The sequence below is a fragment of the Mizuhopecten yessoensis genome, unplaced genomic scaffold (assembly GCF_002113885.1).
Source record: "Mizuhopecten yessoensis strain PY_sf001 unplaced genomic scaffold, ASM211388v2 scaffold6941, whole genome shotgun sequence".
NCBI classification, from domain to species: domain Eukaryota; kingdom Metazoa; phylum Mollusca; class Bivalvia; order Pectinida; family Pectinidae; genus Mizuhopecten; species Mizuhopecten yessoensis.
In genome coordinates this window covers 114,378-136,876 of record NW_018406801.1, presented here as the reverse complement: position 1 = coordinate 136,876, position 22,499 = coordinate 114,378, and the positions used below count along the sequence as shown (strand labels likewise).

General features: G+C 39.5%; 1 protein-coding gene across 1 annotated transcript in view; it reads left to right on the top strand.

The window, feature by feature from the left end:
• The first annotated feature begins 306 nt into the window (after positions 1 to 306).
• LOC110452867 (tolloid-like protein 2) overlaps positions 307 to 22,499 on the top strand; it is a 78,749-nt gene continuing 56,556 nt past the window's right edge. Inside the window, exons 1-2 of the mRNA XM_021501591.1 lie at positions 307 to 813; positions 15,455 to 15,743. Coding sequence (XP_021357266.1) covers positions 645 to 813; positions 15,455 to 15,743 — 458 coding nt within the window. The 5' untranslated portion in view covers positions 307 to 644. The remainder of the gene's footprint in view (positions 814 to 15,454; positions 15,744 to 22,499) is intronic.

The following is a 22,499-nucleotide window of genomic DNA, read 5'->3' as shown; positions in this document are numbered from 1 at the left end:
TCCGAACGATATAGTGTCCAAACGATATAGTGTCCGAACGATATAGTGTCCGAACGATATAGTGTCCGAACGAACGAGGAAATTAGCGTATAATGGTGCGCGTGTCCATTCCACGTGTGACTTATCATTTTCTTTGTATGTTGCAATTCTTTCAATTATCTTAATTCAAAGGAGTTATAGCACCCCGAATGAGTATGAGTGACTTTAGTCTGTCATTGGTTGGTTTTTATGAATATTGACAGAGGGACACAGTTGATTGAACAAGCGCGGGTGCGTTTGGTTCGTTGTCCGGTATGTAAGCAGAGCGGCAGACAGGACGAGGTACAGAGCTCGGAGGCGGACTGAGGCAGTGTGGTGCTGCTCCCGTAGTAGGAGGTGTACAGTCGGCGTATGTATACGGACATCACTACTACAGTGCAAAGATGAAACTCTCCTGAGAAATATACAACTGTGTGAGAAAAGACATTCCGTCCTGTACAGCACGCGAGCCCGAGACGTGACGTGTTGGGGATATTTTCTAATGTTTACATTTCTTATGTGTTGATATCATTTTATGATATAATATATCTTCGTTATATGTGATACGATTTGTTTTATAGCTATTAGTGCCGTATGTACTAGGAAGACAATACATCACGATCAAAATGAACGTTAAACACGTGCTATGTGTTACTTTGTCAATGTTAACTCTTTACTTGGATAGAATAGTTGGTGTGTCGATGTATTCCTATCCACATTTGTACAACAAACGCTTGAAGCGGAATATACCTCACAAAACCTCCTCCGATCTATATATGGATCCATGCAAAGCAGGTATGTATACGCTTATTTACCTCCGTTACTGCGTGTGTACGACACTTCCTGTTCGCCCTACCTGGTCACCCTGTTGAGATGCTGACGTGAGTCTATATAGAAGGGTTAGCCATCACACCTATACCGGTCTTCTATACATGTCACGCGTCGGTAAGGACCAATATCGACTGCGGTCACACCAACTTAATTGATTTAACCGTAAACATATATACTTCCAAACGTATCGATATTTCCAATTAACCTGCGACTGTCGTCTAAAACCTTAGTCATAAATACCTAAATAAGGAGACCTGCTTTATGGATAACCCCAGTGACAAAGGAAGTATGTCACATTGTGTGTATGTAACGTAATTCGTTTGATGTGTACATTTAAGGGTAGCAAATCGTGTTACTGTTGTGTGGACCAGGTAGTGGTATGATGTATGTTAATACCGTAGGGTTATACGTTTGTATATCACGTAGGGTTATACGTTTGTTTATCACCTAGGGTTAAAGGTTTGTTTATCGAAGGGTTATTGGTCTGTGTATGTCATATATGTTTATTAATATGCATGTCACAAGGGTACGGTAAACTGGCTTGTGAATTGGTCAACAGGCTTGTGTACCTCGGCGATCAAAGGTATGGTAAACAGGCTTGTGTACCTCGGCGATCAAAGGTACAATTAACAGACTCGTGTACCTCGGCGATCAAGGGTACAGTAAACAGGCCTGTGTACTTCAGAGATCAATGGTACAGTAAACAGGCCTGTGTACCTCGGCGATCAACGGTACGGTAGGAAGACTTGTGTACCTTGGTGATCAACGGTACGGTAGGAAGACTTGTGTACCTTGGTGATCAAAGGTACAGTTAACAGGTTGTTTACCTCGGTGATCTAGGGTATGGTAAAGAGACCTGTTTACCTCGGCGATCAAGGATACGGTTAACAGACTTGTGTACCTCGGCGATCAGGGTACGGTAAAAGGCTTGTGTACCTCGGCGATCAAGGGTAAACAGGCCTGTGTTCCTCGGCGATCTAGGGTAAACAGGCCTGTATTCCTCGGCGATCTAGGGTACAGTAACCAGGCTTGTGTACGAGGCGATAATGTTAGGATGCGTAGTGTTTGAGTGTAGAGGAGATTTACATGTTGTAACTAGCACTTTGTATTGGCCCAATAAATTCCACCAAACGTCGATCAAATCAGTTGTTTTACTGCTGATTCATACGAAGTTTAACGCTTCTTTTTGGCGATAAATCAACAAAATGTCAAGATTATATAAGGTAGGTATGACTGTGTATACAGGGTAGGTATGACTGTATATATAGGGTAGGTCTGTCTGTATACATAGGGTAGGTCTGCATATATACATAGGGTAGGTATGACTTATATGTAAGGTAGGTATGACTGCATATATAGGGTAGGTTTGACTGTATATATAGGGTAGGTCTGACTGTATACAAAGGGTATGTATGTATATATACACATAGGGTAGGTATGTATATATACATAGGGTAGGTATGACTTATATTTAGGGTAGGTCTGACTGGATATTTAGGGTAGGTCTGACTGTATACATAGGGTAGGTCTGACTGTATATATAGGGTAGGTCTGTATATATATATAGGGTAGGTCTGTATATATATATAGGGTAGGTCTGTCTGTGTATATATAGGGTAGGTCTGTCTGTGTATATATAGGGTAGGTCTGACTGTATACATAGGGTAGGTCTGTATATATATATATAGGGTGGGTCCGACTGTATATATAGGGTAGATCTGACTGTATATATAGGGTAGATCTGACTGTGTATATATAGGGTAGGTCTGACTGTATACATAGGGTAGGTCTGTATATATATACAAGTTAGGTCTGACTGGATATATAGGGTAGATCTGACTGTATATAGGGTAGATCTGACTGTGTATATATAGGGTAGATCTGACTGTATACATAGGGTAGGTATGCCTTATATATAAGGTAGGTCTGTGTATATATAGGGTAGGTCTGACTATGGTATATATAGGGTAGGTCTGACTGTGTATATATAGGGTAGATCTGACTGTATACATAGGGTAGGTATGCCTTATATATAAGGTAGGTCTGTGTATATAGATAGGGTAGATCTGACTATGGTATATATAGGGTAGATCTGACTAGGGTATATATAGGGTAGATCTGACTAGGGTATATATGACTGATAGGGTAGGTCTGAAGGTATGAGTGTATATTAAGAGCAAGTCCGTTTCAAGACTCCTCTACTATAGGTGACACTATTTCACAGTATTTAACGTGTATGGTGATGTTATATGGGGAGAATGCATCAGGGACGTATTGGGGAGTATGGCCCCATTCTCGGCATGTCTGTGGTACGACCGCGGACCTGGATACTTGAGAATAAGTAGTCGTGAAAGGAGGCTTTTGTTGTGGAGTATTAATTTTGGTGAGATACCAAATAGGTTTTATCAGCATATTTCTATCAAAAATATGTACATATGATATAGCCCATATTAGATATTTTATGAGATATTTCTCATGAGCAGAAACATACCCGGGTCACATTCGCGTCATCGACACAACGTAACGTTAGAGTATAGCATACGACTCCAGCAGACATCTGCATTCCAAGCTGTAAGTTACGGTTGGGTTTCACGTCATACAGGACGAGTGTGTCGGAGCGAAAAACGCGTGACCCGTCGTATTGGTACGGTGTCTGGACCACACAGATGTAGGGTGGAGCCTATGACAGGATCACACAATAAGCTATATAATTCATACTAGTTGAGTATTACAATGCGGCAGACTACATTTCAACTTATTAACATTAATTTATAATGTTTCAAATTAAATTACAGAATCAATAAAAAGGTCGGCATATTTCAATCATATATTAATAATTGTCTTTGTTGTAGATTTAATTAAGATTGAATATAAATTAATATATACGTATCTATGTTTGAAAAGCAACGCGAACAAGAACAGGTAGTACAACGCCAGTGTTTGTCGTGGACACATATTTGGACAAAAACAGACCAGAACTTGGTCAGCTGACTCAGTTATATACTTATACATTAATGAATTGTAAACGTACCCAACAAATGAGTTATATATTTACACAACAAATAAAGTGTAAACTTATAAAACGAATAAATTGTAAGTTTGTACAACAAATGAGTTGTATAGTTGCACAGCAAATGAATTGTAAACTTATACAACAAATAAAGTGTAAACTTATAAAACGAATACATAGTAAGTTTATACAACAAATGAGTTGTATAGTTACACAACAAATAAATTGTTAACTTATATAACGAATGAATTGTAAACTGATACAGCAAATGAATACACCGGAAGCTTACAACTATTTCTAAATTCTCTAAAATCTTCAGATACTTAACGAAATTCCATCTTTTCATATAGCCATGGCAAACACAAAATAAATCATGCACGTATACGAATGGGACTAAATGATCTTAACTAACACAGATTTTCATACAATCTCACACCCAATAAGTACTGTGATAACTGTTTAAATTTGATTGAAGACGAAAAGCATTTCTTTCTTTACTGTCCAAAATACCAGAATGTCAGACATACCCTATTACAAACTGTATCTAGAATTATATCACCAAACGCAAATCCAGACACTGTCCTTAATTTAATACCTGATCAGCTCTGTACATTACTTATTAACGACTCAAACTCTCCTCAACAACAGACAAATACCCAAATTTTTCAGTCTGTCTTTAAATTTATCGAGGAGAAGTAATATATTCAAGTAGACTCTCTGTCTGTCTGCCTGCCTGTCTCTTCCCCCTCCCCTCTTTCCCTCGCTTTCTCTGTCTGCCTGTCTGTCTTTCCCTCTCATCCTATCTCTGTCTCTCTCTCCCTCTCTCTGTCTGTTTCTGTCTTTCTTGGCTGTTTGTGTGTGTGTGTGTGTGTGTGTGTGTGTGTGTGTGTGTGTGTGTGTAGGTGTGTTGTGTGTGGGTGTGCATTTCCTGTATTTTGTACTGTATGTTAATAATGTAAATGTTGTACCGTTCACTTGTTTGTTAAATGTGAGGAAAACGACTAGTAGCCCTTGGGCTGTTCGTTATCCTCGTGAAATAAATAAAGAATTATACAGCAAATGAATTTTATTTTATTTTATTTTATTTTTTAGTTGTAAAATGTGGCGACAAGCATACCAGTGTATCTTTTTGTTACATCAGGATGAGAGATGATATATCTCGTGGATTGTCATATAAAGTTAAATGACTTTACCTCTCGTGGATTGCCACATCAGGTTGAGAGATTATGCATTGTACATTTCGTGGATTGTCACATCACGTTTAGAGATTATTCATTGTACCTCTCGTGGCTTGTCACATCAGGATTAGAAATGATCAATATATCTCATGGATTGTCATGTCATGTTAAATAATTTTACCTCTCGTGGGTCATTACATCATGTTTAGAGAATATGCATTGTCCCTCTCATGGATTGTCATATCACGTTTAGTAATTTTACCTCTCGTGGGTCTTTACATCACGTTAAGAGATAATTCATCATAGCTCTCGTGGATTGTCACATCACGTTTAGAGATTATTCATTTCACCTCTCGTGGATTGTCACATCACGTTTAGAGATTATTCATTGTACATCTCGTGGATTGTCACATCACGTTTAGAGATTATTCATTGTACCTCTCGTGGGTCGTTACATCACGTTAAGAGATAATTCATCATAGCTCTCGTGGATTGTCACATCACGTTTAGAGATTATTCATTGTACCTCTCGTGGATTGTCACATCACGTTTGGAGATTATACATTACATATTTCGTGGCTTGTCGTATCAGGTTTAGAGAGTATACCTCTCGTGGATTGTCACATCAGGATTAGAAATGATCAATATATCTCATGGATTGTCATATCACGTATAGTAATTTTACCTCTGATTGTCACATCAGGTTAAGATTTATTTACGAAGTACCTTTCGTGGATTTTCTTATCAGGTTAAGAGAATATATCTCTCGTGGACTGTCACGTCATGATTGGAGGTGATGCACTGTACTTTTCATCGGTTGTCAAGTCAGGTTTAGAGATTATACACTGTACTTTTCATCGGTTGTCAAGTCAGGTTTAGAGATTATAACTCTTGTGGATTGTTGCGTCATTGGTAGATAGTATAAAGCCCTTGGTTTGTCATATCGGGTTAAGAGATTACTAATGTCGTGTTTTTATTGCATCAGGTTTAGAGATTATACCCCTCGTGGAATGACATGGTATACACTTTGACCATCTTGTAAGTCGACATAGTGTCACCAATAATGAGTATTAATGAAAAGAGTATGTGAACTTTCACGGAGTAGATCTAAAATGTATGTTGCAGTTGATACCGTAAGCCGCTCCAGACATTTACAAACTACTCACAGACTGTCTGATGAATGCAATCCTATGCTAATTGTCCCGTACACACTCGTGAACGATTAAGACTGCATTTTGACTCTTAACACTATTTTCTTTTTCCGAAGTCTAATGACATTTGGAACGTGACATTAAAGCGAACTGTTTATAGACGGGAGGAGGGTCAGTCAGGCGATTATCCAATATTACAGGAATAATGGTCACCGACGTATATCGACCCGGTCCAAGGGGTTCCGAGGGATGCCTTGGCAAGAATTTACATTTATTTTTACTAGAAACACGTGACATATTAGGGTAAAACAGACCTCTGATAAATCAATCGCCACAAATTCAAATTACACGAATTCAGGAGAAGACACTTGCTAATAAAGACGTAGTGGTTTAAGCCGGATAAGGAGAGGAGAAATGCTTTTAACATGTACACAAGTTAGCACAAATACAATTATAGCATCTAGCAAGTGTGATTGCAGCTTTTAACCTCCAGCGATGTCAAGAACAAAACAAATTAAAAAGTTGATTTCATCGGAGAGATATGTGATATCAACGTCTCTGATTTCATTAAGTTTCATTTGAACATTCTGTTACAACTTTTGACATCAAATGATTATCATGTAAAAGGTTTTTTTGTATTCTTTTTTCGTGATCTGGTTGTTTTGTTCGTCCATCAGTCTTAGCCGAACTTTCGTCCAATGTTCATGAGCTGTTTGTACGTTCGTCAGTCTTAGCCAACCTTTCGTCTGATATACATGAACTGTTTGTATGTTCGTCAGTCTTAGCCGACCTTTCGTCTGATATACATGAGCTGTTTGTACGTTCGTCAGTCTTAGCCGACCTTTCGTCTGATATACATGAGCTGTTTGTACGTTCATCAGTCTTAGCCGACCATTCGTCTGTTTGTACGTTTGTCAGTCTTAGCTGACCTTTCGTCTGATATACACCAGCTGTTTGTATGTTCGCCTGTCTTAGCCGACATTTCGTCTGATATACATGAGCTATTTGTATGTTCGTAAGTCTTAGCCGACCTTTCGTCTGATATACATGAGCTGTTTTCCCGTTCGTCGGTCTTAGCCGACCTTTCGTCTGATATACATGAGCTATTTGTATGTTCACCTGTCTTAGCCGACCTTTCGTCTGATATACATGAGCTGTTTGTGTGTTCGTAAGTCTTAGCCGACCTTTCGTCTGATATACATGAGCTATTTGTATGTTCGCCTGTCTTAGCCGACCTTTCGTCTGATATACATGAGCTGTTTTCACGTTCGTCGGTCTTAGCCGACCTTTCGTCTGATATACATGAGCTGTTTGTATGTTCGTAAGTCTTGGCCGACCTTTCGTCTGATATACATGAGCTGTTTGTACGTTCGTCAGTCTTAGCTGAACGTTCGTCCAATGTTCATGAGTTGTTTGGCCACCGTTGTGAATGTCTTGCGGGCACCTTTATGATATGTTTGTTGGTCATCGTTTCATGGTCGACGATATACGTGTATTATAGAAATAACACGTGATTAGGTAAAGTAGGAGCCAGGGTCTATCCCGCCGTATATATAGACTTACAGTAAAAAAGAGATGTATCCTGTCACACGCCATAATCTTATTTGATTTGATACGGACATTTGAAATAGACTCCGTGTCGGCGACATACGGAGTGTAAATTGAATCTTTGTCTTGCAATTTCCTGGTGTACACTGCCCGTCCAAACAGTCTGGACACGTCCAGACAAATCTGGTCAAGAAAAACACAGCTGATTAGTGTGTTGTCCAGCCGAATGACAACAAGAAATGTGGTGGTAGACGCCGTTCGCTCTCTGAGTGTGTTGCCCTTGGGTCCGGCCAGCTATGACAGGTACAACTGTGGGTATGTACACTGCTTACATTCGACGGGTGTCCGACCTATTTGGGGTCATATTGTCTTAGAAGGCGACTATTGTTGTTTAGGGCGACTCGTACAGATCACGAGATTGAAGCCGCCATAGTAGTGTGTGTAAACCTTGCAATGCAAAACAAGCAACGCTGACAGAAAATGAAACTGATTTGTTGCGCTCTGAAATGTGTAATGCGCTGAGAGCTGCGGACAGAAGTATATCGTTGTTGGCTCTAAATTGATATTTATTGGCACCGTCCAAACGAATTGTCGTGGATTAAAATGAACAACGGGCCGAATCTCTTCCTCGCCAGACGGACTGTCCCTAAATTAGTATCAACCCCGTGCTATCGACGTAAGGTCTGTCATTACCGTCCGGACATGGACTATCAGTCGACTGGTCAGTCGGGCCACTGTTTCATACAATCTAATTACGGTTGGCAACCCAATGTATGGTCACTTTGATTTCACTCAATATGTGCTGTAGTTGTGACCCGCCCAGACATGTTAACGGGCGTGGTCTGTCTGCTCTCCTCATTACTGTCGTTGCAACGTACCACTATACAGGCATCAATGAGGAAATCACCAACTTAACGTTATTTATATGTGATTTTTATAGTATCTTCCTACGAAAAAATGTCACTTAAACCAATGTGTTGGTCATCTCGCCACTAATCACATGGTCGCTTGTCGCTTGTATTAAATATTGCTTTTAATGTATGCATATATTTAATGCACTCTTTGTCATTCCGACCGACCTGAAACTTACAAAAGAAATGTACAGTTTTTCACCAATTTCTCTAATAAACAAGATGCGCCACTTAAACAGTACGTCAAGTCGTGTAGGGTAGTGGCGAACTCATGGTATAATATGGAATACGCAACTTTAGTTGACAGATTGGTCCGTATTTACAAATATATAAATAATGACGTTCAGTAATTCACTAAACTCGCGATCGTGACGACGTATACCAACCCATTGTAAAATGTCTTTGCGCATAATCTAAATAACATGTACGGAACTGAACAATATGTATTCTATCTTTTGAAATTAGTTTGAAAAGATAATTTTCCATTTGAATTTTTTCCTTTTTAGGAATCAAAGATGTTTGTTTCCTTCATGAAGTACATAAATTTGTATCTGTACTGTTGAACCTTTTTCCGAATAAGCTGATCCAGCATTGTTTGTTTCACAACAAACTTTAACTATCTTTACTGAAGACTAGGTATTCGGTGTTATATTGGGTACTAGATACTTCCCCTGCAACTAGCATTGATGTCAATAATACAGGTACGCGCCCAAGAAGGCTACGAATAAGTTTTTTTCAGACACTACCGTGTTATATTATCACAATGATAAAACTGGGGACATGCCTTGAACAAGGCAAACACAACCCATATTGTACGCTACAGTCACCGGAAGTTATCCTCACGATACCTGTTTTGGACTAACACGCTGTGTGTCTGTGTTTAGAAATGGAGTGTAATATATCGAGAAAGTTGGCGCTTTAGTCCCTTTCCCTATAAATAACGACCTTATTATAGAACAACAGTCACCTCTGGCCAACTCGACATTGTGTTGAGACTGGGCTCGTTGCACATGGCCACCCGCCGCCATCATGCAATCTGGACTTCCGGTTTGGCTGGAGGTGTTTTAAGGAAAATGTAGGGAGTGACTTATAATTTGGTGATCATACTAGAATTAGCCTCGGGTACAACAGGAGTGCCAGACACGCTCTGGGTTTTAACTTTGGTTGAATAGCTGTACAAAACTTGCGATGTAGAGTTATCATCTGACAGCGGACGTCTGGTTACAAAAACGCACATATACAATCTCAGAGAGCGAGACTTGCTCCGTTTGTTCTGCTAAAGGACATTACAGAAACCAAGAAAATACATACTTTGTCTCATTGAATGTGAATGGTTACAGAATAGGTGGTTTTCTTCTGTGTCTTCCATTAGAGGAAACGAAAAAGGACCAACATTGATCTGCTACACCTATCGCAGCACTTGGAATCTCTACCTTTTCTTTTCTTTCTTTCCAACTTTTTCCTTTTGGCGGTGTCTCGCCGCTAAGTACTCGTCTAAATACGATCCCTAGTGGTCGTCATTTCTCACTCCCACGGTGAGAGGATAATGACCCTATCCTAAACCACAGTTAAAAGAAGCACGACGCGTCATTATTCAACCTCATATTAGGATTGTACGGCATTTTTTTCTTGCTCGTATGCAGCCCGCTAGAGACCTTCATGATAAATGCGTATGTAGCCGATTTGCGGTTATACCGGCATGAACATTGAAAATATGCCTTTCAATCCTTATATTTCCATTATAATTTTTACTTATTATTGACCTGAATACAGATATTTCCTTATATTTCCCTGGAACAGCCTAACGTCATCAAAATGTTTGCTGGTAACGGTTGTACATCTCGCTCTCTTACAACGAGAGCAGGACGCGTCATCCAGCTCTTGTAAAAGGTGGAACAGGACGCATCATTCCTCACCCTCGTACAATGTACATTGGGAACTGGACGCGTCATCTCGCCTTCGTACAACGGGAACTGGACGCGTCATCTCGCCTTCGTACAATGGGAACTGGACGCGTCATCTCGCCTTCGTACATTGGGAACTGGACGCGTCATCTCGCCTTCGTACATTGGGAACAGGATGCGTCACATCGCCCTCATGAACGTAAGAATGACGCGTCACGTCACCCTCGTGCAACAGGAGCAGGACGCGTCATACCTTACTCTATTCCTCCCAAATAATTGACCGATTGGTTTTTACACTTGTTAAATCTCTTTGGAAACACATTGGTTCACACAGTGATGCCGACGATGATAAATAACCTTACAGCCAACCACATCACATACAGGTGTGGTGTGCCCATCGTTTGATTCTCGTGGATGTTTTGATGTTATAGGTAATAAATTTTCCACACAAGAGCCCTTTCAGTGTGCAGTTGTGTCCGTTCTAAAGACGGCAGCATCACAGTGTTGGCTGGTTGGCTTTACGACCTGGGAGAAATTATATCGTGTTAGGCTTTATTTGGACACACTTGTATTTTCGAAATTAATTGTGCGGTTTGTAATTGTCGTCGCTTTGATCTTGTCCTACTTTTACTATGTGCTATAAATCAAGTTTTATCAAGGTCATGTGCCGGTCTGACATATCTATCGATACATCGCATAGAGGCTCAAGTGTGAACGTACGCTACAGAGGAGTATCGTCTATCTGGTCCTCGTCATAAGGTCGATGGAAACCTTTAACATAGTCATCTTTCCTACTCGGTCAACTACCTGTATATCGGGGTAGGCTAATCTTGTCAGATAGTGGTGAACTCACAACAAAGCATCTTTGGCAAAATGGTACAAACGGCATGTGTGACCAATCATGTTGACTTCATAAACGAAAAAACACACACATTTTTACATACATTGGCAGACGAAGATGACCTGTATGTTAATGATAATATAATGTGCGGAAATATCGTTTATATACCGTGAAGAGAGAATTAATAAATAATTTAAACAATCAAAGCATCGCAAGGAAAATGTAACCTACAAATGTTGCATAACTAATGAAGCAGACAAAAATAAGTTCGCCCCGTCCCTTTGTGTAACTATCCCAGGTACTAGGGACGGGTCAGAGGCCTGGTGTCAGTCGGTCCATCTAGTACGAAACCTTGTTCGCTACCACTTTCGTTTTGTTCGCGATTTCTCACCGGCGACGGTTTGAAGTTTATAATTAACAATGATTCTGACTAATTATATCATTTGGTAAACGTTGCCTTTGCGAGGGTTTTTAATCTAGGCGCCCCCTGGTGTTGCAGTCCAACTATCTCTACCCCACCGAACGCTGTGTTGTACATAGTGTACCAGGTCTAATAATAGTGTAGTACAAAACTGCGTTACACCGTGAGAAAGACAGTTTCATTCACTACAGATAAATGACAGGTTTACCATACAAATGACGCACGTCCCCCACAAGACAGTCAATAACCTCTGTCTAACGCAATCCCCCCTGGGTAGAATAGACCGACATCCAGGTTACAATGGCTTCCGTACAAACACAATGGGGTTCGAATCTTAACAACCTTTCCAGTAATGGAATGAAAATCCTTCGCGTGGGAATATGTGACTTGCATGCTGTCAATATCAAAAGCAATGAATATATAGTAGGGAATCTCCGTAAGACGTGTATACTATCGAATCCCTTTGTGATATATAATACAAGGGAACCCCCGTGTCACGTGTATGTTCTTGTGATGTATTTACTAGGAATCCCTTCGTGATATACATGTATTTACTAGGGAATCCCCGTTTGACGTGAACACTATCGAATCCCTTTGTGATGTATATACTAGGGAATCCCCATGTCACGTGTATGGTAAGTAAACTTCTTTTTACCGTGTATGCTAAATATCCCCATCTGACGTACATATTAAGGAATTCTCAATTAATCGTGTAATGTGCGTGCTAGGAAATCTTCAATTGGCCGTTTATGATAGAGTCTCCGTGTGACGTGATACTAGGAAATCTTCATGCCACGTGTATACTAGGGAATCCCCATGTCACGTGTATACTAGGGCGTCTGCATTTTAGAATTCTTGCAAAGACGTCATGTAAATACACCCTTTTATTTGTTCAATTATGTGCACATTGCTTGCTTAAATGTATAAAAGTGATTGTAAGCCTTTGTTTTTTGTTTTCACAACTATAACCATTCCTATTATCCATATGTTGTAAAGCGCTTTAGAATAATTTTACAAATTATATAGGGCGCTATATACATGTTGTATATTATTATTATTTATTAGTATAGGGAATCTCCATGACACGTGTATACTAGGGAATCCCCATGTCACGTGATACTAGGAATTATCCATGTGATGGTGATGTTTATATACGGGGATGCCCATGTAACGTATATACTAGGGAATCTCCATGTCACGTTTATAAACTGTTTTTCTTTACCAAAAGTGCGTTGCGTTTGCGTTGCGTTTGCGTTTGAACGTACAAGGAAAACGGTCCAGGGTCTGTACTAGGGAATCTCCATGTGACGTGTATACTGGAGAATATCCATGTGACGTGTATACTAGGGCATCTTAATGTGAGGTTTATAAACGGGGATGCCCCTGTGACGTGTATACTAGGGAATCTCAATGTGACGTGTATACTAGGGAATCTCCATGTGACGTGTAAACTAAGGAATCTCCTTGTGACGTGTATACGGGAGAATATCCATGTGACGTGTATACTAGGGCATCTTAATGTGAGGTTTATAAACGGGGATGCCCCTGTGACGTGTATACTAGGGAATCTCAATGTGACGTGTATACTAGGGAATCTCCATGTGACGTGTAAACTAGGGAATCTCCATGTGACGTGTATACGGGAGAATATCCATGTGACGTGTATACTAGGGCATCTTAATGTGAGGTTTATAAACGGGGATGCCCCTGTGACGTGTATACTAGGGAATCTCCATGTGACGTGTATACTAGGGAATCTCCATGTGACGTGTAAACTAGGGAATCTCCATGTGACGTGTATACTGGAGAATATCAATGTGACGTGTATACTAGGGAATCTCCATGTGACGTGTATACTTAGGAATATCCATGTGACGTGTATACTAGGGAATATCCATGTGACGTGTATACTAGGGAATCTCCATGTGACGTGTATACTGGAGAATATCAATGTGACGTGTATACTAGGGAATCTCCATGTGACGTGTATACTTAGGAATATCCATGTGACGTGTATACTAGGGAATATCCATGTGACGTGTATACTAGGGAATCTCCATGTGACGTGTATACTTGGGAATATCCATGTGACGTGTATACTAGGGAATATCCATGTGACGTGTATACTAGGGAATCTCCATGTGACGTGTATACTGGAGAATATCAATGTGACGTGTATACTAGGGAATCTCCATGTGACGTGTATACTTAGGAATATCCATGTGGTGTTTATTAACAGGGATACCCCTGTGACATGTATATTTAGGAGTCCCTGTGTTACCTGTACAGTAAGGATATTCTCGTTGCTCCTGTATTCTACACAATATTCATGTGACGTGAATACTAGGAAATTCCTTATCACTTGTATACTAGGTAATCCGTGAGTCAAATATGCATACTAGGAAATATCCCTGTCACGTGTATACAAGGGAACCCCCGTGCTACGTGTATAATATGACATATCCGTGAAACTCTCCGTAATAGGGATTAGAAAGTCCCCTCTATGGTTGTAATCACGACCAATTGCAGTGTTGTTCTATGAAAATGAATATTGTGATCTGATGAACGAGACACGGTAATCTTGTCCTCGTCGTTGAGCTTTCAACACCGAGATTAGATGTCCACATGTTTTCTGAACATTACACGGTCAGTTATAAATATGACTTGGCACGGCTTAAATAGCCATAGCTATTAATAGGAGTTAAACTAAATAAAACTAAACCAAACCCATATGTTTTGCTTGAATTTTGGAATTCTCATTGACGAATAGAGCGGTTTCCATAATGTTGTTTTCAATCGATTGTCTTGTAAAAGTACCCACTTGCCTTTATAATTAGGATGTTACTCTATTTATGTTAACAAGCAAAACAGCGGTTGTGTTTGGTATGACGTAAAGTATCAGAATGTTGAGATCATACCCAGACGAGGGCATTAGCGGGACACTTGATACAACAACGACCAATGTTTTCTTACGAGTTCTCCCTCTTACGAGTTCTCCCTAATTTGAGCAATACAAATTGGTTTGTCTACAGAGATTGAGACACTGCGTTCCTGTTTCCTTGTAATTAGTCCGTGTAGGGGCCTATGTGGACTCGTTAATTAGCCATAGTAACCGGTGCTACCCGAGACGGACTGGACAGATTTGATTGGCATTTTACCAATTCCATTATTGACGTCACCGTCCACTGCCTTCTCGTAGGCGATTCACATCATATCTCGTGTCCCTAACCCGTCATTAAACCACATAACGATCGGGTTGTACTCCGCCCCGTCCTAATAAACCATAGACCAGTTGTTATTTCAGTTACCTAATTTTACTGATGGTAAAAGTTCCTTCAGAAGTTCGTTTTTTAGTCAATACATATTATATGTGCTATAATGTTACTGAATGTCCTGGGTCTAGTGTATATAATCTTACTGAATGTCCTGGGTCTAGTATATATAATCTTACTGAATGTCTTGGGTCTAGTGTATGCACTTGGTATGTTGTTGTTTTCCCATAGCCTGGTCAGATCCGGATATAAATGTTCTGATAACCTGGGGTACTTATAATTACAGATAACTTGAGGTAGTTAGGTTTGTATGCTAGTAGCGCATTAGCTGACAATTATGATAACGCTGGCATGTTTTGTCTGTTTCAGCTGTTTTTATAGGCGATATAGCCTTAGCTGATGAAGATATAGCTTATGCCAAAGCACTATCCAAACAGGAGCCGGACGAGGACTCATCGGATATATACGGACTTCAGATAGATGACCCGCGAGCGTCAACCATTCATAGAAAAGGGCCCCATACAACATTAGAAAAAAACATCGATAGATTGGAAAAAATAAGTGGTAGAAAATCTAAAAAACATAAAAAGCTAAGGAAGCAGAAAAAACAGAGAAAAGGCAAGAAAAATAGGACACCACTTAGAAAGTGTGCAAGAGGGTGAGTTTTATACTTTATCATGTGTAGTATCATACTCCATCACATATCTGTACAGGTCAGGAACGCATCCGAGTGTGGACCTAGAAAAAATGGCAATGAACATCTTCCTTGACAACAGGCAAGTGTAGCAACATATTATACATTTAAACCAACAGGCAAGTAAAACAACATATTCTAGATATCTGAACCTACAGGCAAGTGTAGCAACTTATTATACATTTAAACCAATAGGCAATGTAATTACAATAGAAATCAGGAGGTAAGTTTATCAACAAATATCAGATTGGCTGCTAAATGAATAGATATACAAATTGGTAGTTGACTATAACAGATAGTCGGTTTATTGATAACCAGGTATTTGCTTAATTGATTACCAGGTGCTCGGTTTATTGATAACCAGGTATTTGCTTAATTGATTATCAGGTGCTCGGTTTATTGATAACCAGGTATTTTCTTAATTGATTATCAGGTGCTCGGTTTATTGATAACCAGGTATTTGCTTAATTGATTATCAGGTGCTTGGTTTATTGATAACCAGTTATTTGCTATATTGATTACAAGGTACTCGGTTTATTGATAACCAGGTATTTGCTTAATTGATTATCAGGTGCTCGGTTTATTGGTAACTATCTGTATTGGTGATCAAGTAATCACTTTATTGATAAACAGGTATTCGCTTAATTGATTACAAGGTACTCGGTTTATTGATAACCAGGTATTTGCTTAATTGATTACAAGGTACTCGGTTTATTGATCACCAGGTATTTGCTTAATTGATTACCAGGTACTCGGTTTATTGATAACCAGGAATTTGCTTAATTGATTACCAGGTACTCGGTTTATTGATAACAATCTGTATTGGTTATCAAGTAATCGCTTATTGATAACCAGGTATTCGCTTAATTGATTACAAGGTACTCAGTTTATTGATAACGAGGTATTTGCTTAATTGATTACCAGGTACTCGGTTTATTGATAACCAGGTAATTGCTTAATTGATTACCAAGTACTCGCTTTATTGACAACAATCTGTATCGGTTATTAAGTACTCGCTTTATTGATAACCAGGTATTCGCTTAATTGATTACCAGGTTCTCGGTTTATTGATAACCAGGTATTTTCTTAATTGATTACCAGGTACTCGGTTTGTTGATAACAATCTGTATTCATGATTAAGTACTCAGTTTATTGATAACCAGGTATTTGCTATATTGATTACAAGGTACTCGGTTTATTGATAACCAGGTAATTGCTTAATTGATTACCAGGTACTCGGTTTATTGATTACCAGGTATTTTCTTAATTGATTACCAGGTACTCGGTTTGTTGATAACAATCTGTATTCATGATAAAGTACTCAGTTTATTGATAACAATCTGTAATCATGATAAAGTACTCGGTTTATTGATAACCAGTTATTTGCTATATTGATTACAAGGTACTCGGCTTATTGATAACCAGGTAATTGCTTAATTGATTACCAGGTACTCGCTTTAATGATAACCAGGTATTTGCTTAGTTGATTACCAGGTACTCGGTTTATTGATAACAATCTGCTAGTCAGCCATCTTGGATTTTAACATTAAAAAATTCAATTTGTTTTGCTCTTAACTGGTTAACATTTTGTTATGACATTATGGAGCAAAGTTGGTCACAATACAACAAGAAGTCAACTGATCGAAAGTTAAGGTCGTCGGATCAAAGGTCAAGGTCAGATTTTGTATCCTTTTACTGCTTAACATTTTGTTTTAACATTATGAAGTAAAGTTGGTCACTATCAAACAATGTAACAACTGAACAAAGGTCAAGGTCAAAGTTTGTATCTTTTCCCTGATGAAAATTGTGTTATGACATTATGAATCAAAGTTGGTCGGAATTTAACAAAGAGATAACTGACTTAAGACCAATGTCACTGGGTCAAAGGTCAATGTCAAATTTAGTATCTTTTCACTGGTGAAGATTTCTTTATGACACTTTGAAGCAATGTTGGTCAGAATTAAACAAGGAGTCAATTGACCAAAGGTCAAGGTCCCTGGGTCAAAGGTCAAGGTCAAATATTGTATCTTTTAACTGATGAACATTTTGTATAGGTTATTATGAAGCAAAGTTGTTCAGAACATAACACAGTCAACTGACCAAAGATCAGGGTCACTGGGTTAAAGGTCCAGGTTATGGGGTCCAAAGGTTCAAGGTCAAGGTCAAGTTTTGTATTTGTCACTGATGAACATTTTTCTATGATATTATGAAGCAAAGTAGGTCGGAATTGAAGAATAAGTCAACTGACCAAAGGTCAGGGTCACTGGGTTACAGGTCTAGGTTAATGGGTCCAAAGGTTCAAGGTCAATGTCAAGTTTTGTATTTTTCACTGATGAACATTTTTCTATGATATTATGAAGCAAAGTAGGTCGGAATTGAAGAATAAGTCAACTGACCAAAGATCAGGGTCACTTGGTTAAAGGTCAAGGTCATTTGGGTCCAAAGGTCAAAGACAAAGTGGATCTCTGACTTTGACCCTGGCTCTGGATGGGGGAGGTATTTAAGGCGAAATAAAACAAATCAAAGCTAACAAATGAGTATTGCACTGGTATTTACATTTCTGTTAGCCCAGCAAATATGGAGGTGGAAGGAAACAAGACTTTCATCATAGTACATGTAAAGAGTATATTTTGCTTCCTTGCGATTTTTTTTTTTTTTGAAGTCCAAATGTCAAACGTCAAGCTCAGCTATATGGGCAGATTGCTTCTTGATGATTATATGGGGGATATATTGCAACAAGACGTGGCCCTTACTGACCTGTCAGTGTTCTAGTTGAATACTAGGTACTCGCTTTATTGATAACTAGGTATTCGTTTAATTGATAATCAGATACTCGCTTCACTGATAACAATCTGTATTGATGAAAAAGTACTGGCTTTATTGATGGGTATGTATTCATTTTATTATTCAGAATTTACTCGCTTTATTGTTCAGAAGGTACTCGCTTTATTAACTGAATATATTGGCAGTAGAGTATCGTAGTACATGTTTATACATAGAAAGGTTAGATACTCCGTTCCAATTAAATCGGCCAACGTTCCAGCCATGTAAAAGTGTATAACGGTAGGGCCTTAGTCGGTCGTGGTCAACCTTACGTAATGGTGAATAAATTAGCAAAACCTTAAAACTGTTTCTGTAGTTGACATTTGCTGATCCTTAATGATGTATGTGGTGTCATGAAACCAATTAAGAGGAAATAACCACATTTGGTTCCACAAATGGTATTGAAGTGGCCCTGGAGTTTCAGCTGTGACCCCGTGAACCTGTTGATAGAGACATCAGTCACAGACTTAATTTAGTTATTACGTGTGCATTCTCCCTCAGACAAGTGCAATACAGTTACAGATAGGGTTTCCAGATTTATTTTAATTTTGTAATCGTTATATCAAAAAAAACTTCAATATCCCTCAAAGTTCATCTTTATAAACATACGTATGCTTCAGTATGCATTTAGGAAAAATAATGGAAATGTGATTAGATAATCACGTGAGGTGGATATTAGTTTGAAGAATAACAAGAGTGCACCACAGCCAGTGACGTGTTTGTTACCTCTGACTTAGGAGATACACACGCGTACGTATATCAGCTCTCTTGTCATATGCGCATTACCGATGTCGAGTTAGTGATAATTTGATTTTTATTCAGATTTCCTGCGCAGTGATATGACCCAGATGTGCTATCCTAACGTAGCTTGTTGGACCGTAGTAATTCTCAATTTCTGGGTTTTGTCTTAAAGGAACAAGCAGCCTCTGTAATCGTTACTCTGTTTGAGTTTACTGAGAAGGTTAGAAGTGTGTACAACATGTATCAGCCCTCGTACTTACCAGACCTGTAATGTTTAATGAGATGGGTATTACACAGGCATAACTGTTTTGTAACACCTCGTTAACAGCGTTGGTGAGAAAATGTTTAGGGTTGTGGAGTTCTACTGTCATTGCTGCACGGATGGTCGGACTAGCTAGTCAGTGGTCTGAGGGGTACCCGATATACCGTCACTGAGATAGGTAGGACAAGTTAACCGGTCGGACTAGCTAGTCAGTGGTCTGAGTGGTACCCGATATACCGTCACTGAGATAGATATGTCATGTTAACCGGTCGGACTAGCTAGTCAGTGGTCTGAGGGGTACCCGATATACCGTCACTGAGATAGATATGACATGTTAACCGGTCGGACTAGCTAGTCAATGGTCTGAGGGGTACCCGAGATACCGTCACTGAGACAGGTAGGACATGTTTACCGGTCGGACTGGCTAGTCAGTGGTCTGAGGGGTACCCGAGATACCGTCATTGAGCTAGATTGGGCAGGTTAACCGGTCGGACTAGCTAGTCAATGGTATGAGGGGTACCCGAGATACCGTCACTGAGACAGGTAGGACATGTTTACCGGTCGGACTAGCTAGTCAGTGGTCTGAGGGGAACCCGAGATACCGTCATTGAGATAGATAGGGCATGTTAACCGGTCGGACTAGCTAGGCAATGGTCTGAGGGGTACCCGAGATACCGTCACGGAGATAGGTAGGACATGTTTCCCGGTCGGACTAGCTAGTCAGTGGTCTGATAGGTAAACGAGATACCGTCACTGAGATAGGTAGGACATGCTTACCGGTCGGACTAGCTAGTCAGTGGGCTGATAGGTAACCGAGATACCGTCACTGAGATAGTTAGGACATGTTAACTGCTGGACAACTTGTGTAGAAATATGCTCTACCTCATTTCAGACATTTCATTCTTGACACAACCGATTTTCACTGCAGCAGACTCGTGACATGTTTATGTATACAGTATACCCCGGTGTAGTACAGGTCATTGAGTACAATACTCATCAGCGTTTATATGTTGATAAGCATGTACCTACACACACGGAGACTAATAGTGGCTGGTACAGACACTTGGGTTTCTATGAACTGTCTCGGTTTCTATGAACTGTCTCGGTTTCTATGAACGGTCTCCTATGTACACACTAGCTTTCCTTAAAAGTTTGGTTCCGGTCAAGTGCGTGAGCTAGACCTCAGTTAGGGTCCAATGAATATTGAAACTGTGAATCACAGTACCTTTGTAGGAAAAGCTAGTGTATATACAGCAGCCGGTTAATACTGTCGTGACAATCAAGATACAATGGTTTTGATGGTCAGTTTATAATTCCATTGACATCGCGATCCAATGACTTATTCTAGGTAAGGTTTCCTCACTGACATTGTTGATCCACTGACTTATTCTAGGTAGGGTTTCCTCACTGACATCGTGATCCCACGATTTATTCTAGGTAAAGTTTCCTCACTGACATCGTGATCCCATGACTTATTCTAGGTAAGGTTTCCTCACTGACATCGCGATCCAATTATTTATTCTAGGTAGGCTTCCTCACTGACATCGTGATCCGACGATTTATTCTAGGTAAAGTTTCCTCACTGACATCGTGATCCAATGACTTATTCTACGTAAGGTTTCCTCTCTGACATCCTGATCCAGTGACTTATTCTAGGTAAGATTTCCTTATTGACAACGTAATCCGATGACTTATTCTAGGTAAGGTTTCCTCATTGGCATTGCTTATCCAATGACTTATTCTAGGTAAGGTTTCCTCATTGACATCGTGATCCAATGACTTTTTCTGGGTAAGGTTTCCTCTTTGACATTGCTGATCCAATGACTTATTCGAGGTAAGGTTTCCTCACTGACATTGTTGATCCAATGATTTTTTCTGGGTAAGGTTTCCTCTTTGACATTGTTGATCCAATGATTTATTCTCGTGATCCAATGACTTGTTCTGGGTAAGGTTTCCTTATCGACATCGTGATCCAATGAGTTATGTTAGGTAAGGTTTCCTCTTTAACATGGCTGATCCAATGACTTATTTTAGGTAAGGTTTCCTCACTGTCATCGTCATCCAATAACTTATTCTAGGCAAGGTTTCCTTACTGACATCAAGATTTCAATGACTTATTCTAGGTAAGGTTTCCTCACTGACATCGTGATCCAATGAGTTATGCTAGGTAAGGTTTCCTCACTGACATCGTGATCCAATAACTTATTCTAGGTAAGGTTTCCTCACTGACATCGTGATCCAATGACTTATTCTAGGTAAGGTTTCCTTACTGACATCAAGATTTCAATGACTTATTCTAGGTAAGGTTTCCTCACTGTCATCGTGATCCAATGATTTATTCTAGGTAAGGGTTGCTCATTGACATCGTGATCCAATGACTTATCCTAGGTAAGGTTTCCTCATTGACATCGTGATCCAATGACTTATGCTAGGTAAGGTTTCCTCATTGACATTACTGATCCAATGAATTATTCTAGGTAAGGTTTCCTCATTGACATTACTGATCCAATTACTTATTTTAGGTAAGGTTTCCTCTTTAACATGGCTGATCCAATGACTTATTCTAGGTAAGGTTTCCTCATTGACATCGTGATCCAATGATTTATTCTAGGTAAGGTTTCCTCATTGACATCGTGATCCAATGACTTATTCTAGGTAAGGTTTCCTCATTGACATAGTGATCCAATGACTCATTCTGGGTAAGGTTTCCTCTTTGACATTGCTGATCCAATGACTTATTCTAGTTAAGTTTTCCTCATTGACATCGTGATCCAATGACTTATTCTAGGTAAGGTTTCCACATTGACATCGTGATCCAATGATTTATTCTAGGTAAGGTTTCCTTATTGGGATTGTTGATCCAATGACTTATTCTAGGTTAGGGTTGCTCATTA